General features: G+C 42.7%; 1 protein-coding gene across 2 annotated transcripts in view; it reads right to left on the reverse strand.

Moving 5' to 3' along the window:
- Positions 1 to 1,993: 1,993 nt before the first annotated feature.
- OCRL (OCRL inositol polyphosphate-5-phosphatase) overlaps positions 1,994 to 17,004 on the reverse strand; it is a 52,254-nt gene continuing 37,243 nt past the window's right edge. The window contains exons 19-24 of one of the 2 annotated variants that reach the window (XM_049872108.1): positions 10,865 to 10,888; positions 8,150 to 8,266; positions 6,440 to 6,524; positions 5,700 to 5,827; positions 4,874 to 4,985; positions 1,994 to 4,453 (exon numbers count right to left, since the gene is read on the reverse strand). In XM_049872108.1, coding sequence (XP_049728065.1) covers positions 4,329 to 4,453; positions 4,874 to 4,985; positions 5,700 to 5,827; positions 6,440 to 6,524; positions 8,150 to 8,266; positions 10,865 to 10,888 — 591 coding nt within the window. In that variant the 3' untranslated portion in view covers positions 1,994 to 4,328. The remainder of the gene's footprint in view (positions 4,454 to 4,873; positions 4,986 to 5,699; positions 5,828 to 6,439; positions 6,525 to 8,149; positions 8,267 to 10,864; positions 10,889 to 17,004) is intronic. The other variant, XM_049872109.1, reaches the window with a different exon arrangement.

The raw sequence follows: 17,004 nt of genomic DNA on the forward strand, positions 1-17,004 counted from the left end.
GCATCAAAATGCTCTTGGGTCCTTATTTAAAATGCGGACTCCTGCACCCCATCTCAGATGTGAATCAGAATTTCTGGGGGTGGAGCCTGGGCACCTACTTTTTAACAACCTTTCCAGGTGATTCTCCTGCACACTCAGATTTGAGAGCCACTAGTGCAGGGCTTTGTGGGCCCTGGGAAAGTTGAGATTTTATTGTAAATGCACTGGGAAGTCACTGGAGGGTTTTCAGCAGGGAAGTGATGAGACTGATATAATTCAGTCACGCTCAGGAGACAGGTATTATGCCCATTCCATTCTGTAGGCGAGGAAACTTAGAGGTTAGCTCGTCCACAGTCACACCCAGGTAGGAAGTGGCAGAGTCTAGATTAAAAACCAGGTCTCTATGACATAAAGCAAATGTGGCAAAACTTTAACTGGTGAATCCAGCTTAAGGGTATAGGGTGTCCGTTGTATCCATCTTTCAACTTTTATGCTTGAAAAATTTCATAATAAAAAGTTGGAAAAAGTAACCAGGACTAAATCCAAAGCTCAAGCTTTTTTCCACTATGCCATGCTGTATCACTAAGCTAAGTGATCTTAAGTCATTGTCCCCTCTCGGCCTTTTTCCATTCATACAGTGAGGAGATTGGATTAGATCATCCCTAAGGTTCTCTCCCTAACATTTCATGACTCCACTGTTACAATGCGTGGCTTTGGATTATTAAACGACACCAAAAAAGCCAGATATTCAATTTGTCCTGCCATCAAAAAGGCCCGAACGGTTTTCCTATAAGAGAAGCCCTGCAGCTGGGGATGTAGTTTCTTCTTGAACCTCTAGGAAGGATGGTCACTGGAGCTGCTTTGCCACATTGTCGGCTGCTGAGTGTCCGTGTCTATCCACTGGGGGGAAAATGGCTCTCAAAAGGAAACATCTTCTGCCAAGGCTTTGGGTGGGGCTAGAAAAACTTCACGACAACACTGAATCAGCACATTCATCTGGGTCAAGCTCACAGTTGGAGGCAGCTGAAAGAGGGCCCTGGTTGAGAAGAAACCTCCAGCTGAGGCCTCTTCAGTCTCAAAGGGAACAGAATCAGAATTCACAAATTTGTCATGGAGATTGGCTAGAGAACAACGGCCCCCGGCCCCCATGCTTATATGAGGGGTTTCCTCTTGAAGTGCCAGCATTCAGATTTGAGGCAAAAACAGAACACAAAACAACGGTGCTAAATCTATGGACCTTATCGTCTCAAGAGGTAACAAAAGTTCAAATCTGGTTTTCAAAAGTTGTAAAATGGATTGTGTGAAAATGCGCTCTTTGGGGGACATGTCTAAACTGCTGAGGTTATGTTAAACCACCACCCACTGCCGTAGAGTCGATTCGGACTCATGAGGTTATGTTAGCAAGGACAATTGGTTTCTCCCAAAATGTGTACACTGGGGCTTGCCAGATCTCTGGGCGGAGGGATCATGGCTCTAACCAGCGTGATATTTACACGCATTAAGAATAAACATCCTTTCCTCTAACAGGATCAGTTTGTTGTCTGAATTCTTAAGATTAAAATAAGGGTAGTTGGCTAGCCTCTTAAAGTATGTGACTTCTTTATTAGCCCCTGAAAATGTATGGTTTCTGCTCATCTCTAAAAACCAAACCCACTGCTGTTGAGTCAATTCTGACTCATACTGAGCCTATAGCACAGAGTAGAACTGCCCCACAGGGTTTCCAAGGCAGAAGCAGACTGCCACATCTTTCTCCTGTGGAGCGGCTGCTGGGTTTGAACTGCCAGCCTTTAGGTTAGCAGTCAAGCGCTTAACCACTGCACCACCAGGGCTCCTCTTCTCATCTCTGCTGGCAAATACACTGAAAATTCTTGCTTGCAAATGGTATTTCCCTGTAATGGGCCAGAAATGACAGTACAGGCATGGCTGATGGGCTCTACAGCAAGGGCAAGTTGAGACCCAGTGAAATAAGCCTCCCTCCTCAGTTCTTCCCTACCCAAAACCACACTTTTCCACACAACATACATTTATTCAGAAGAAAATTTGCAATAAATTATAATAAAAAAAGATGACACTAAAATACAGAATCCCACTAGCAGCTCTGCTTAGTGACCAAGACATTTGGGGGAAATATAACAAACAATTACAGAATAAGAACCAGAAAACAGTGAAAGGGAGACTAATGCAACTTCACCACTAGGATTTGAACCATCTCTTCCCTAAAATCGATCAATGCAGAGTCCTTCTCGACCAGTTGGATGGGAAAGCCTACGTCAGAGGAGCTATGAAACAGTCCATTCGAGGTACTTAGGAATTAGAGGTTGGAGTCCTGGAATAGGCACAGGAGGGAAGCAGACTCCTTATGTCTGGTCTATCTCGTCTCCCCTACCCAGAGATTGTCTAAAACCCTCAATCCTGTAGACATCCCAGGACCAGAGCTGGGAAGAAGGTGGAGGCGGTAAAGCAACTTAGTGTTTTTGCCATACGAAGAAGGACAGCTGCACACGTGCTGCACACAGCCCCCGCTAGCCACACCTCTGGTCATTCAAAGACCCCAGTTTGGTAGCACACCAGCAAACATGCCTAGAAGGGGCATTTCCCTGTCTTTGTGTCACTACATTGACCCAGCACCTATAATCTGCCTCTGCAATCATCACTTTCTGGCCTAGTGGAGATGACAAAACTCTTCTCAGTCATCCAGTAACTAAGTTCAACACCTATCCCCCGACTTATCAGATCTTCGGCTATTTGGCTTTCGGTAACGATTGCTATTTCCCCAACTCCCAATCAGGAAAGGGTTTCACTAGTATATTCCAAGATACGTACCTTTTCTTCCCCCAAAGAACCCAACCTTCAAGAGATGGGAGAATCGGAGGGCCATTCAGTGGTGCTGTTCCCCACGTCCCTCTCCTTAGATGTATTGGAAGAGTCATGTCATGGAGTCAATGCCTGAGACCATGCCCAGAGCCTGGACGTTATGCTCCTCAGATTTAGTGTTAACAGAGTGGTTTAAATGAAAGAAAGTTAGGAGGAAGCCAATTGTATCAGGCAGTTTTGCACTGGTGGCTTGTCTGCCAACCAACATAGATTAATTTTTTTTAAAGGTTGCCCCTCCAAGCTTGAATAAATACAAAGCACAGAGGGTTGTCTCGGGTGGGAGAGTAAGGTACTTGGTTGGTCCCATTGTCCATAGTCTCTTTACACAGCGCTGGACAAGGTGACTGTGGGAGTCAAGGGGAGTCTATAAACCCTCTACTTGCAGGAGCTGGCTGTAGAGCCTAGAGTTGACTCTGCTGAGGGAGGGGGCTACATCTGCCCCTTGGAATGAGACCGCAGAGGGGGCTGGAAGGGTTAGCCTCAATACCCCTGCTGTGGGAAGGAGCAGTGTATCTGAGAGAACAGCATGAGGTACGGACACCCTTGCTCACTATGGTGCAAGTGTTGCTCTGGAGGTGGATTTCTAAGAGCGGGTGGCTTCCATGGACACTTGGATTTTTTTTTTTATCATCCAAAGAATAACAAGAAAAGGACAGGAGGAAGCAGGACTTGTCAAATGTGAATACTGTCACTCCTGAAATACTCAAAATGCTTTCATTCTGCTTGTGATTCTCCCAGATGAATGGGACGTTATCTGCAGTAGTCCCTAAAATTATGATACTAAATGTGATCTAAGAGAATGCGGTTCCACCCAGTGCAGACCCATGAAAAGGCCAATGTTACAGACATATGAAGACACTACTGTAGTAGAAATGCAGAAATGCATTAACAACCACATGTAGACAGTTAACTCACTGTTGAAGACACCCAAGGGGTTGCTAGCCTAACCCGGACTTCCTTCGAAGTGATAGTTCTAGAGGAGTGGAGTGCAAAGGAGTGATACGAAGAGGGAGTAGGCCAAAAGTGCTTTAGGTGAAGGGTTACAGACAAGTCTGAACTACAACAAGTAGTGCTTGTAGGCCTAGAGTGGGAACATCTCAGAACCTAGACCTAGGGTGCTAAAGGACAATCATGACGACTGGGTAGGAGGGCAACGAACATATCCCTAGGTAAAGGAGTGTAAATACAGATCTCTTTGCCTTATAAGGAGAAAACACAAACACACCAAAATATGGTAACTTTGGCTTGGCAATATAAGTCTAAAAGTATTTTGCTGTGTAGGATATGGTAAAGGGGAAGAGGAGGGATTGGGAAACTCTCTTCCTTCTGCATCATAAACAAAACCTTTTTATGACAACGGCCCTGAAACTGCAATAGACCCTTCGTGCGGCACAACTTTTCAAACCACTCAGAAACACTTGGAGCCCAAGATCTTCCAGCTCTGGAATCTTGGAGAACTGTTAAGAGGAAGAGAATTAGTCTTCATCGTTCCCAAGCAGGAAACCCAGAAGGAACTGGATAGCACGCTGGCGGTCACTCGGAGTCTGTCTTGCCATAAGGTTTGGTGGAGGCCTTAGGAGAAGACTAGTGAAGAGAGTGGCTAGACGGCGAGAGAAAGAAAAGGGAAAAACCCTTTGTCAGACGTAACCCAAGCAAAACCTCAGAGTTGGGGGCTGGGGGGACAGGGGATGAGGACAGTAGGGAAGTGACTGCCATGTGCTATACGTCAAGTGGAGTCCCTAGGTAGTACAGTTAACACACTGGGCCGCTAACTGAAAGGCTGGAGGTTGGGGTTCATGCAGAGGTGCCTTAGAAGAAAGGCCTGGTGATCTATGTCTGAAAAATCAGCCACTGACAATCCCATGGAGTGCGGTGCTACTCTGACACACACGAGGTTGCCATGAGTTGGCGCCGACTTGACAACTGGTGTACATTATGTAGGGTATACACTGTACAAACTGTACACAGGTTGTTCCTTGACAGACACCCCCGAGCAGCCATCATTATGGAGCATGCTTACCAATCATGTTGGCACTGACATTGTTGTATTCACAGAATTTTAAGAGTTCCCGAAGGAAACCCATCAAGTAGCGGAAAACGTTTCTATGGCATCTTGGAAGCTGCGAAATCACCTGTTTTAAAAAAAAAGGGGGTGGGAAAATAGGGGGAAGAAGGGAGTAAGAAGAACTTAGAGCTTCCATAAAAGTAGTTGATAATTTAACCCTTATAGAATTCCATTCATCTGTCATAATCCTCCAGTATTATAACTGCCAAATGATAACTTCCAAGTCAGAAAGGGTCACACTGTTTGGTCCCAGTCCGCTCACTCACCAGGCCATGTGGTCATCATGCATTCACACCCCTACCTGCCTCAATAAGCAGGTCGGTGTGAATCTGCCCTTTTCAAGCTGAATGGTTTTCTCTACAATGTCATAGTCTGATTCAGAGGTATTCTCGGCTATTATGCATCAAAATGATTTCAGAATTACAAACAAAGACCAATGAGAAAAAAAAGAAAGACTCCCAAGTGTTACCCACCCTTCCTGGTAATGTCAGCCAGAATTCCATGCAGTTAGCTTCACCAATCTTATCTCATAGTAGACATGTCCACTCCCACTATGTTTTCTGTAAATGGAAATAGGCCACCTGGGAATAGGTAGCAAATATACCAGGAAATATCTGCTAAACCTAAAATGTAAGGGCTATCAGTGCTGGCAACCTGCCCTGAATAACCGATCCTGATCCATCCCACCACGGAGGTGGCAGTCTTTATAAACTTGATGATTTCTGTATGGGGGAACCTGACCCAAACATCCTCAGAATGTGGGAGAATGAATAAAACCCACCTGCCGGCAGATCCGGGGATCGTGGGCAGAGTCAAGGCATCGCTGATACAGCTCATAACAGATGACTGGCTCTGGCAGGGCTTCCAGGAAAATGAGCAGTGCTTCAGCCACAGAGTGATTACTGCCAGCTGGATGAGTGCAAGTCAAGGGAAAGGGGCTCCAGTGAAAAGGCAACATGCAGGCCCAGCCTACTCACACTCCCTCAGAGGTGATTTCCCTCCTCTGACTCAGGGCACACTGATCTTAACTATGTCTGATATTTTATTGGCCCAAGCATCCTGCAGCTGAGTTGTTACTAACTGATCAGAGACTCTTAAGAGGTTTTGGCCCAACTTCAGTGCCAGGGGGATATAGCCTGCAGGATGATAGTTCATGTTGAATCAGTTCTACGAACTAGCCGCCAATGTCCTCTATCCTTTTCCCTGTCCTAGTGACAGTCTGTGTGGTGGCCGGAGTCACCTGAAGGAGAACAGCACCAGTGATATGGGTTTTATGTTCCACTCCTATTAAAAGTCATTGGTACCTACTTCTTGATTCCTTTTCGTAAGAGCCTGAAGCAGAGAGAGGTCAATAGCTCCTGAAAGGAACTGAGAAACAACCACAGAGTCAACAACTACCTTGTAATAACAGACAGTTTTATGAAGAAAATAAATATGGAAACACGCAAATTGAATGTAGGTGGGAAGAAGAGTTTGGCCAAGTACTTGCTGAGCTTTCTAAGCCTTTGTCGGAAAGGATACGGATTGTCTCAGGAATGCTGGTATCCAGGCAGTCAATGATCTGCTGTAACTCTTCCTGCATTCCAGGGGTCTGGAACAGGTCCTCCTACCAAAGAAGTCAGAATGAAGGGAACAAGGCAAGATAATCACCCTTAAGGTTCTGAAGATCAACCAGGGATCGGGAGAGCAGCAAGGGAGCAAAAAGGAAGGGGGTTTGTGTACCAGTAATTAGGGATGGAGGTGTGAAAAATGGCACTTTTTCCCTATGTCACCTCTGTGATCTGTGCGAAATTTGATTTCAAAGGAGAAAACTATCTTTAAAGGTTTTAGCCTATTATGGTTATGGCAGGGGAACAGATCAGGAAACCAGGTGTTTCACTTCTAGCCTCTCAACAAGAAATAGAAACCAAACCCATTGCCGTCGAGTTGATTCTGACTCATAGCAACCCTACAGGACAGAGTAGAACTGCCCCATTGAGTTTCCAAGGCTGTCATCTTTACGGAAGCAGTCTGCCACATATTTCTTTCACGGAGCGGCTGGTAGGTATGAACCGCCGACCTTTTGGTTAGCAGCCCAGTGCTTAACCACTGAGCCACCAGGGCACCTTCCCAACGGCATAAACAAAAAACCCAACAGCATATCTACATTCAAATACTGATACTACTGAATGCTAGGGAAGGAGTAATGGCACATTCATACTAAGCCTTACTTTCAAGCAATGCTATTCTTCAATGGGTAAGAAAAAATGATCCTTCAATTTGATCCCAAGGTATTTCTCCCTTTTGGGGTGATGGGTTTGAGAAGGAGGGGATGGCTAGTACTTTAGCTAGAATTAAAAAAAAAAAAATTAGGACCAAATCAAAAAAATGAGTTTGAAGTCTGCCTACATGAAAGCTACAGTTGGCATCAAAGACTCAGGTACCAAGTGGTTGAAGAGACAGGCGTTTTCAGTTCTGGCCCAGGTTCCACCACTACCCTTACACTGAATTCTGAGGTAAATCACTTGGCTTGCATGCTTCAGCTTCCACGTGTCAATAGGGATACTATGGGCCACTCCTGTCTGGAGGGGAGATGAGTAGGCAGAGGGGGACAGAAACTGGCTGAATGGACACAGGGAACACAGGGTGGAGATAAGGAGTGTGCTGTCTCATTACGGGGAGAGCAACTAAGAGTACATAGCAAGGTGTATATGAATTTTGTATGAGAGACTGACTTGATTTGTAAACTTTCACTTAAAGCACAATAAAAAATACAAAAAAAAGTGTGCCATGTGTCAATACCATGCATTGTCCTAAGATGCTCTGGAGAGTGCCATGCTCATGGCCTTGGCCTTTGAGGAAGTTCGTGAGTCCTGGCACGTGGGAGCAGCTGGCATGACTAGAGGGCTTTGGCTGGGATAATTCATAGGAGAACCACAAGATCATGGCCTCTTGTGTTCCGACCAACTTTGGCTGGATAGTTGAGAACTTCAGCTCGAAAAGGAGGTGATTTCATCGATCTCTCCGTACCAGCCAACACAAAATTTATATTATCAGGCCAGACCTTTCTTCTCAGCTTCGGTCTTTTTGACATTGTTTAGGTATTTGGTTGCGTTTGTAGATGCACAATAAATAAAATTAAAAAAATAGGGATACTACCACCAGCTCAGGTGATCTGACAGTGCTGTTGCATGGAAGTGGCTTAGTACCCCACAGTATGTAAAGTTGCAGGGAAGGCCTGCTCTCACTTACCTGGTGGCAGGCATATTTAAACAAGTGATCGACTAGAAGCCAGATCTCCTTGGGGACCTGAAGGGGTCTCTCACTGGCACCTTCATCCAAGGGAACCATCTGCAGAAGAGATTTCTCCTAACAGATGAAAAAGGATGAGAATCAAAGGTGTCTCAGAATAAAGTCTTATGCATGTAACTTAATCTCCTTCAAATTCTGCTTATGTGGGCACAATCTGATCTTCACCTCAAGAATTTTCTTTTCTCACTTGGGGACACCCCTGGTCAGCAGACACTCCACACTGATTCCCATGGTTAAAAGGTCTCCTTTCCAAAATGCTTCACTTAACTGTTGAACGTTTCATTTGGGTTTATTAGGTTTATCATGTGGATGCATGGTCTGCTCGAAATTCTTTCAAGGCTGACACTGAGAACCAGTGCTGTAGTGATCCACATATCACTGGCGACCTGGGGACCACAAAATTATAATTGTCCATATAGTACTTCGAGACACCAGTGTCTGCACTTATGTTTTTATTTACTTTTAACTTATTCTACTTTCAGGTCTTGCCACAAATATTACTATTTTCCTTCTTGATTGAAATGAGGTTCTTTTGTTCTCAGGAATTAAAGACAACTCTTCACATTAGACCCACATGGATACTTCAGGCTTGACAGAAGTTCTAAACTTAAGGTACTAAAACTCACAAGCTGTAAGATCCAAAAACTAAACTGAATACAGGAAACCAAGTGCCAGAAATACTGTAAAAAGTCTAGGATCCGAGTTCATATTAATAGCCTGGCAAAAATTTCTAGGGGCTCTCACCCTGTCCACCCATCTTTCTACTTTCTGTTTAGGTTCTTCTGAAAGAATGTAAGAGCAAAATCCAGAAGTGGCATACATTAGGTCAACAGCTAAATTTGAATTTAAAAATGGTTGGGGAATAAACTCAATTATCTAATGTTTATATATAGTCGAATTCTATGAAAAAAGGTTCTGAAAGAGGTGAAAAGGCAGCTTTCAGAAAAACCCCAGTGGAGTAAACTGTGACCAATTTTCTGCATCTCCCCCACCCCCCCCACCTCCCACTTAAAATCATATATATGTGTGTTCAACTTTAGGAAATTCTTGCACACCATTGTGCAATCTGTAAACTCCATCCGCAACTCCCAGCCATGTAGCTTTAAGGGAAAGAAAATCAGCATTCCACTACTGTAGACCACAGCAGAGCGGAGGTCTCTTTTTAACAGTGTGTTCTTTAATAGGCACCAATGACCTTTTAAAACCTGCTGTGCCTTTTTGAGGAGAAAAGGAAGAAAAGGGAGTATGACAGCTGGTTACCATTTAAAATCGACTTCCTTTAAATTGTTTTGCTTCCTTTCTTTCTTTCCCTGGGAGTCAATCACTTGATATTCGTATTCCCTCTAGTTACCAGAACTACTATCAATGGCTCATCCACTAACTTCTTTCCAGTTGCAAATACTAAATCCAGGCATCCACAGGATGTCTGAGCCAAAACACTGTCCATGATGCACTCTGCTAACTTTTTGGACCAAATGCAACACATGTACAGATTCTCTAGCAGATGCCTCCAAACTTATCATCTATAAATTATTCAGCACCGATTCATGTACTTTAAAAAAAAATCTGACAGCCAATTGGAGCTTTTCATGTACTAAGGCATTAAGGCAACGCAAGGCACTGTCCGAGATAAAAAGGCAGAACATGGCCTGCTATTAACAGAGAAGGGCTAGGAAGCAAAGCTGTCTCAAATCAGTGGTTTTAAAAGGTTAATAAAGTGTCAGTAGGTTATATACACCATCCGCTATCCATCTGCAGATTCAGGTGTGATAACAGGAAAAAGCACACTTGTGTCTCTGAAGTCTAGAGAAAGATCATGCACAAGAGATAATACTTTTAAAAAATCTCACAAGATTATCCTGAACTCTAATTTTCAAAGGGAAATCAAGACACATTCAGCATTTGATACACTCACACTTTATAACTTTAGTGCTAATGACTAAAGTACAACAACAGAACACCACCCCCGTCATCAAAATACATTAAACATGCTCCACCGAACAGGGAGGTCATGTTAGATACTGTATGAAAGTGCTGTAAGAATTTTTATCAATTCCAGATTCCTCTACTCAATAGTCGTGTGTGGAGCCAGGTAGCTCTCCAGGCTGATGATGGAGATGCAGTGAGGCACACCAGCTCCTGCTAGTACCCTCCACCCCACCCCAAACTTTAGCACGTTTCTCAACCTTCCTGGGCCTTATTTGTCTGGTCTATTACAATGGAGAAATTACTTTGCCCTGTCGGAAGGCAGAGAGCTAGACCAGATGATCTCTTAAGATCACGTTCAGCTCCATGACTCTATTCTATGCTTTATTTCTCGACTACCATTGGAAATGGAGGACAGTTAAGCAGTACCCTCCTCCACCTCGTGAGCTTTCAGATACATTAAGACAGTTCTTTAGTCACTTCTCATTTCGAAAACGCAAATCTAGAACCTTGAGTCCTATTGCTTTCATCTATTGAGTCTCAACGGCTTGACGTGCAGTAACTATCTTATCCTTCAGACACATTCAACAGCAGCTGGCAGGACTTTGGGGGATTCTCACCGAGTCAGAGGTCTCTGAATAGGTAAGCCTAGGGACACATTCCAGGGACCACAGTTAAGTGTTAATCAAGCACAGGGAAACTCTCATTATCACCAATGGACTGCATTACCTTTTCTAGGAAGCTGTCTTCTTCCTGAGAGCAGAGTGGGAAAAGAAAGTCATTTACAGATAGAAAATGATTAGAATTAACTTACAGAATTAGAAACAGATCAGTATTATTAGAACTCACTAGCTTACTAGACACATATGCTTTAAACAGCTTTGAATTCTTCAAATAAATTATGATGGCAGAAAATGGAACACATTCTCCATAGGCAAAGTTCTCTATTATGCAAGTTGGTGCAGTTTATTGAGAATATTGTTCAAGAAACATACACGTACAGCCCTAAACTTTTATGCCCTTTTTCAGCTGCTGGCTGGCCCAGCCAAATGCCCACAGATGCCTCCTCCCGAGGCAGCCCTGCTCGCTGCCCTGTGCTGCTTCTCCCCTTGCCCTAATGCCATTGCCATGGGAGGATCTGGTTGTGGGCCTGACAGTGGCCACAGGGAAGGAGGCAGTAAGCTTCTCTCCTCTCCACTGCCATTCTTCTCACCCTAGCTAGCCTCCTGAGCAGCATTCCAGACTCCTTTCTGTCTCTCCATACCCGGATCCCTCCTCAAAGGCCCCTAAAAAAAAAATTTGGAGTACCGAAACTCTAGAATGTACATGAATTTCATTTCAGACCTTTGTGGACCAGAATATCCACCACTGTCCCCTACTGTCTTTTCCTACAGGGTATAAGAGGGAGCGGGGGGAGAGAAGACACTAGCTTTTTTATCTTCTGTCTTTTGTGTTATTTTGTTCAAATAATAACAGTAACAATAACTACCACCACCACCTAGTGAGCATCTGCCATGTATCAGGAATTGTGCAAAGTGCTTATATACAATGACATTTAATCTGTACATATATGCAAAGTAGGTGGTATTCCCATTTTACAGAGGGAGAAACTGAGACTCTGAGAGATTAAATTAGTTGCCCAAGGCCATGCTTACTATTAGGTGGTAAGCAGCAGAATCAAGATTAGAACCCCAGGTCTGACTGACTCCACAGCCCTTACCACTATATGCTCCCTTAGACAACTCAAAAAGGATAGTGTGACTGCTTCCTGGACAGAGAGGTAGGAGAAAGCTGTGAGAATGTATTCCACTCCTTAACAGGCTAAAGATAGTGAGAAGCCCTCATTTCAAGGCAGCATGCCTAACACAAAGAGTAGAGACGTTGGTAATAGACAAACCTGGGTACGAATAGACAAACCTGGGTACGAATAGACAAACCTGGGTACGAATCTTGGTTCTGCCTCTTATTAATTTTGTACAGACCTTAGGCAAGTTACTAAAAACTACATAGAGCCTCAGTTTCTTCATCTCTAAACAGGGATAATAATATTTACCTCATAGGGACAGGGAAGCAGCCTAAAACCAAGGGGGGGAGGTGGATAAGTCAGCAGACAGCCTGAGTCTTTCAAAGCTCCTCACCCCTCCAGCGACTACCAACTGGAATCCTCCCACTCCCACTAGAGGCCACTGAGAACTGAAGTAAAAATCACACGTCTCACTTCTGATAGGTAACAGGAGAAATTCCAATCTTACTGTCAGAAATGCATGGGGGGTGGGGGGGTGGTAGTGTGCCCCGACATTCCAAGTTGTAATGCTGAATACATTTCCCCAAACTACTGTTGTATATGGCGATTGGGTTTTTTAGTATTAGATACTTTATGAATTAAACAAGCTTTTGTGAGCTTACCTAGATGCCTTTTGAAGATCATTTTTTAGAGCAGTTTTAGGTTTACAGCAAAACTGTACAGAAAGTAGTGAGTTCCCATCTACCCCTGTCTCCCCTGCACACAGCTTCTCCTGCTATTATCATCTGCATTCCTGTGGTGCATCTGTTACAATCGATGAACCAATTATTAATACATTACTAGTAACTAAAGTCCACAGTTTACATCAGGGTTTACTGTTTGTGTTGTACAGTCCTATGGGCTTTGACAAACGCATGTCATGTGCCCACCATGACAGTATTTATACGGAAGTTTCACTGGCCTAAATATGCCCTGTGCTCCATCTATCTATTTGTCCCTCTCCCATCCTGCTGAAACCCTGATCTTTTTCTTGTCTCTATAATTTTGCTACCTAGACTCTTAAATACCACACTGAAGGTCAAATAAAAAGTAATCAGAGTAGTAGTGCTTTATGAATTATACAATATTTATCGTATTGTAGTTACATCACTTTTTAATGTGAAAGTGAATTCTGAATGCCAAACATCTAATTTAACACATTTTTCACGTACAGCCTTTTTTAAAATTTAGGACTACTTGTTAACAAATAGAGAACCCGCCTGGGTCTGACAGACTTCTCTATTTTTTCTCCCATGAATGCATGGCACATGATGAGTAAAACGAGGCACAGTTTTTATATACTAACCTGTCAGACGAGGCCCTCAAAGAAGTTTTCTTTGAACAGTGATCATCTGCCAGTATAAGGTACTGGGCTAAATATCCCCTTTTGGGGATGGGGCAGGGGGATAGAAATGAAGATACATAAAGGAAAACGACGTGGGCCCAGACCCTGGCCTGTAACCGAGTCGGGGTGAGGAGTTCCAGAATTTACAGTCTCATATTGTTATAATTCACAAATACAAGTTCTCAATAGATGGTATTCAAAGAAAAAACAAAAAAAGCAAACAAACAAGCAGAACAGGGTTCAAATGAAGGAGAGATGGCTTTCAGCCAGGACTTTCTGAGGACTCTTCACAATCCAGGTGGGACCTAACTAGCCCTTAAAATATTTATAAGATCATAAAGGGCAGAGATAGGAAGGGGACATTACAAGTAGAGGGGGCAAAATTAAGCAAAGGTGCGGAAAAGGTAAATCATGAGGGGAGATTAGGGAGAAGTCAGGCATCTATCTTGTGGTGAGCATGGGGTATGTTGAGAAAAATATCAGGAAATAAATCTGAAAAGGTATGTTGAAGTCAGACTATGGGAGACCTTAATGGGCAGGCTCAGGAATCTGGATTATATTCAGCAAGCATGGGGGAGCCACTGACTACCTGTAAGCAAGTATATGATAGGCCCCAAAGCAGTATCATAGATCAATCTGACAGCCCTGAGTAGGAAATGCTGAAGGGTCTTAAGAGAGATGGAGGCGAAGGGAATCATTAAAAGGCTATCAAGAAGGCAGGACAAGCATGAGAGAGTAAAACCTTTAATAACAGGAAAAAAGTATTAAATGGATACAAGAAAAAACTGAAAGAAGAATCAAAAGGACTTTGATTAGATGCTGGTGAAGGGGCAGCAGGTTCGCCTTAAGAGTCTACTCTTTGGGTATAGGCATAGAGAAAGTAGGTGTAAATTATATTTATTTCAACATTAGGATCAATTCTGAAAACAGAAACAGATTACTTAGTCCCTCTTAATCAGCAGCCTACTCCTCAGGTAGTTCTAAGGTTAACTACTAATCACTTAGTTCAGCTGACCCGCCCACTCTCTGCAGAAGGCTATGTGTTGATCTCATAAAAAAAAAAAGTGGACCTAGTTCTAGACTGCTCGAGTGGGGCAACAATGGCACCCACCAAATGCAGTGCAAATCATTCTTTAACCCACCATTCACCCTCCTAGGAGCTTCTCAGTAGTAAACGCATGCTGAAATAATGTAAGAGACCTTAGAGGCCCAAGATTCAATTTAAAAATAAAAGGCAGAACAACTTGTCAGACAGGAATTGGATTGGACTGGACTATAAGACAGAAAATGATACTGATGAGGAGTGGGCGTCTTGGCTCAAGTAGACACATGAGACTATTTGGGCAGCTCCTGTCTGGAGGGGAGATGAGAAGGGGGACAGGAGCTGGCTGAATGGACACGGGGAATACAGGGTGGAGAGAAGGAGTGTGCCATCTCGTTAGGGGGAGAGCAGCTAGGAGTACATAAACCCAAAACCCACTGCCATTGAGTCGATTCCGACTCATAGCGACCCTGTAGGAGTACATAAAAAAAAAAAATAGCAAGGTGTATATAAGTTTTTGTATGAGACTGACTTGATTTGTAAACTTTCACTTAAACCACAATAAATAAAATAAAAGGCAGAAAATTTAACAGAAACTGAAGCTCTGGAAAGGGGTTAGTTCAATGTGGAATAAGAAATACAAATTATACACCTAACAGGATAAGAAACGAGTGGATAGAATCAGTAAGGAAAAGTAAACACTTAGCGACGAGATCACCAGGGATGGATTAATTACTAAGTTGTTATTCCGTATTTTTGGCATTTGTTCTCCTAATAGGCATGTCCCCAAGCGAACAGTTTCTCCACCCCGCCCTGTATTTTTTTCATCTCTATATTTACAACGACAAAAAAAAAAAAATACAACGACAACCCTTAACCAAATCTGGCAAGCTCAAGCTTCGTCTCCTCCTTTCCATTAGTCCACTCTGCAAGCAACCCCAGAATGTTTGACTTACAACCTCATACTAATCATCAAAGCCTTCTGGTGGCTCTAGATGTCCTCGGGCTCAAGTAGAGGATCGTCCGTCGGTTTCAAGGCTCTCTACCATTTGCTCCCATTCTACCTACCCAGCATCCCCCACTTTTATCCTTATTCCTTACTCTTTCCAGGGAAATCTTAAAATTTTTCACACATGGTCTTTTTATTTTGCTCCTTTCTTTCGCCTTTATTCAAGATGGAAGAGCCTGCTCACCCAACATATTGATGCAGGTTCCTTACATCCTTGGACTTAACTTATAAACTTCTATGACTCTCCCGAAATCATTTTTCTACTCCAGTGTCTTATGTGCTGAATTTCTCATTTCTGGTCATGTGAATGCCACATGCACCAAACATTCATTAAAGGCAAAATAGGCTGATTCTGAGATTGAAATTTATAGAGATTAGCTGGTCAATCAATAAACTTTTATAGCATAGAGGGGCTTGAGTAAACAGCACAGGAATCTATTGCTAATACAAATTCTAAGCTCTATAACATTCATTTTAAATGATTTGCCAAGATATTGACTTACCAAACACACTGGACATTAACCAAACTCCCTATTAACCATGATTTAGAATTTAGCCATATTGTACATACAAGTATACTAACATCACCACTAAATTATAGGAACCCACATTATAATACTTTGTATTCAGCATGTAGAGAATACATATTGATGATTATATGCTATTTAGTTTTATAAAACAGAAAAATATATCTTAATTCTGGAACAGGATAAAGGTAATCACAAACAGTAGATTTTCATCCGTTGGTTATTGGTGCTAATCCCAACTATTCTAGGAGTCTTAGACACTGGCAGAAGTCACTATCATTGAGAGGAACAGGAAGAATGAGAAGGACTTATGCCAGTTATTTCACTCGGTATTTGGTGGGAAGAGGATGTGGCGAAAGAATCATTCTTGGACAGTACATGAAGATTCAACATTTGCACTGAACTCATATCTGGCTTCACCAATATTTAAAGCAAACGACACAATAGAGATCAAGTACCAATTATTAACAGCATGGCCTTATAGGATATGAAATTTTATCTTGGGGTTTGGAACAAAGACGAACAAACATCAGACTTAAGAAAGCGTTTCAGAAGGCCAAAATCAAGTCAAAACAGGTTGGGAAGGTATTAAGAATAGGGTACAGATAATCTTAGATTCCTCTGTTTACTGACCCATACTAATATGGATAATTTCTCATTAATGAGATACAGGAATTTAATAACACTGAAAGGCAACAGAATGCAAAAAGAATTAGAACCCTAAATCCTACAAAATAAAAGCTTTAAAAGAATAAATGATGACCACACACATACAATTTGATAACAACTCAGCAATTTTCTAATTAAAAAAGGTCCAGGGTTCTATTTTTTACCCGGAATCATTTGTCCACAAAAAGAAAAAGGGCTTTCTACAGAGCCATTCATTTTGCTAATGATTCTGGCTACTTCCTATTCATGCGCAAACGTGGTTGAATTACCTGATACTATTTTAAATAACAAAAGAACTTTTTAGGCTAGTTGAGCTTCCTTCTAGCTATTTCCAGAAGTAATAGGGGAAAGCTGTAGCAAAGGGTGTTATAATGCCTCCCCCCATTTTTACCAAAAACAAAGCTTGGTTTCAGTTTACAGGAAATGAGTGGGGAGGGGGGAGTATAAGGGGATAAGTTAAAAAATACTGAGGAAACAATGAGACAATTTAGGAA

This window comes from Elephas maximus, chromosome X, assembly GCF_024166365.1.
Source record: "Elephas maximus indicus isolate mEleMax1 chromosome X, mEleMax1 primary haplotype, whole genome shotgun sequence".
NCBI lineage: Eukaryota > Metazoa > Chordata > Mammalia > Proboscidea > Elephantidae > Elephas > Elephas maximus.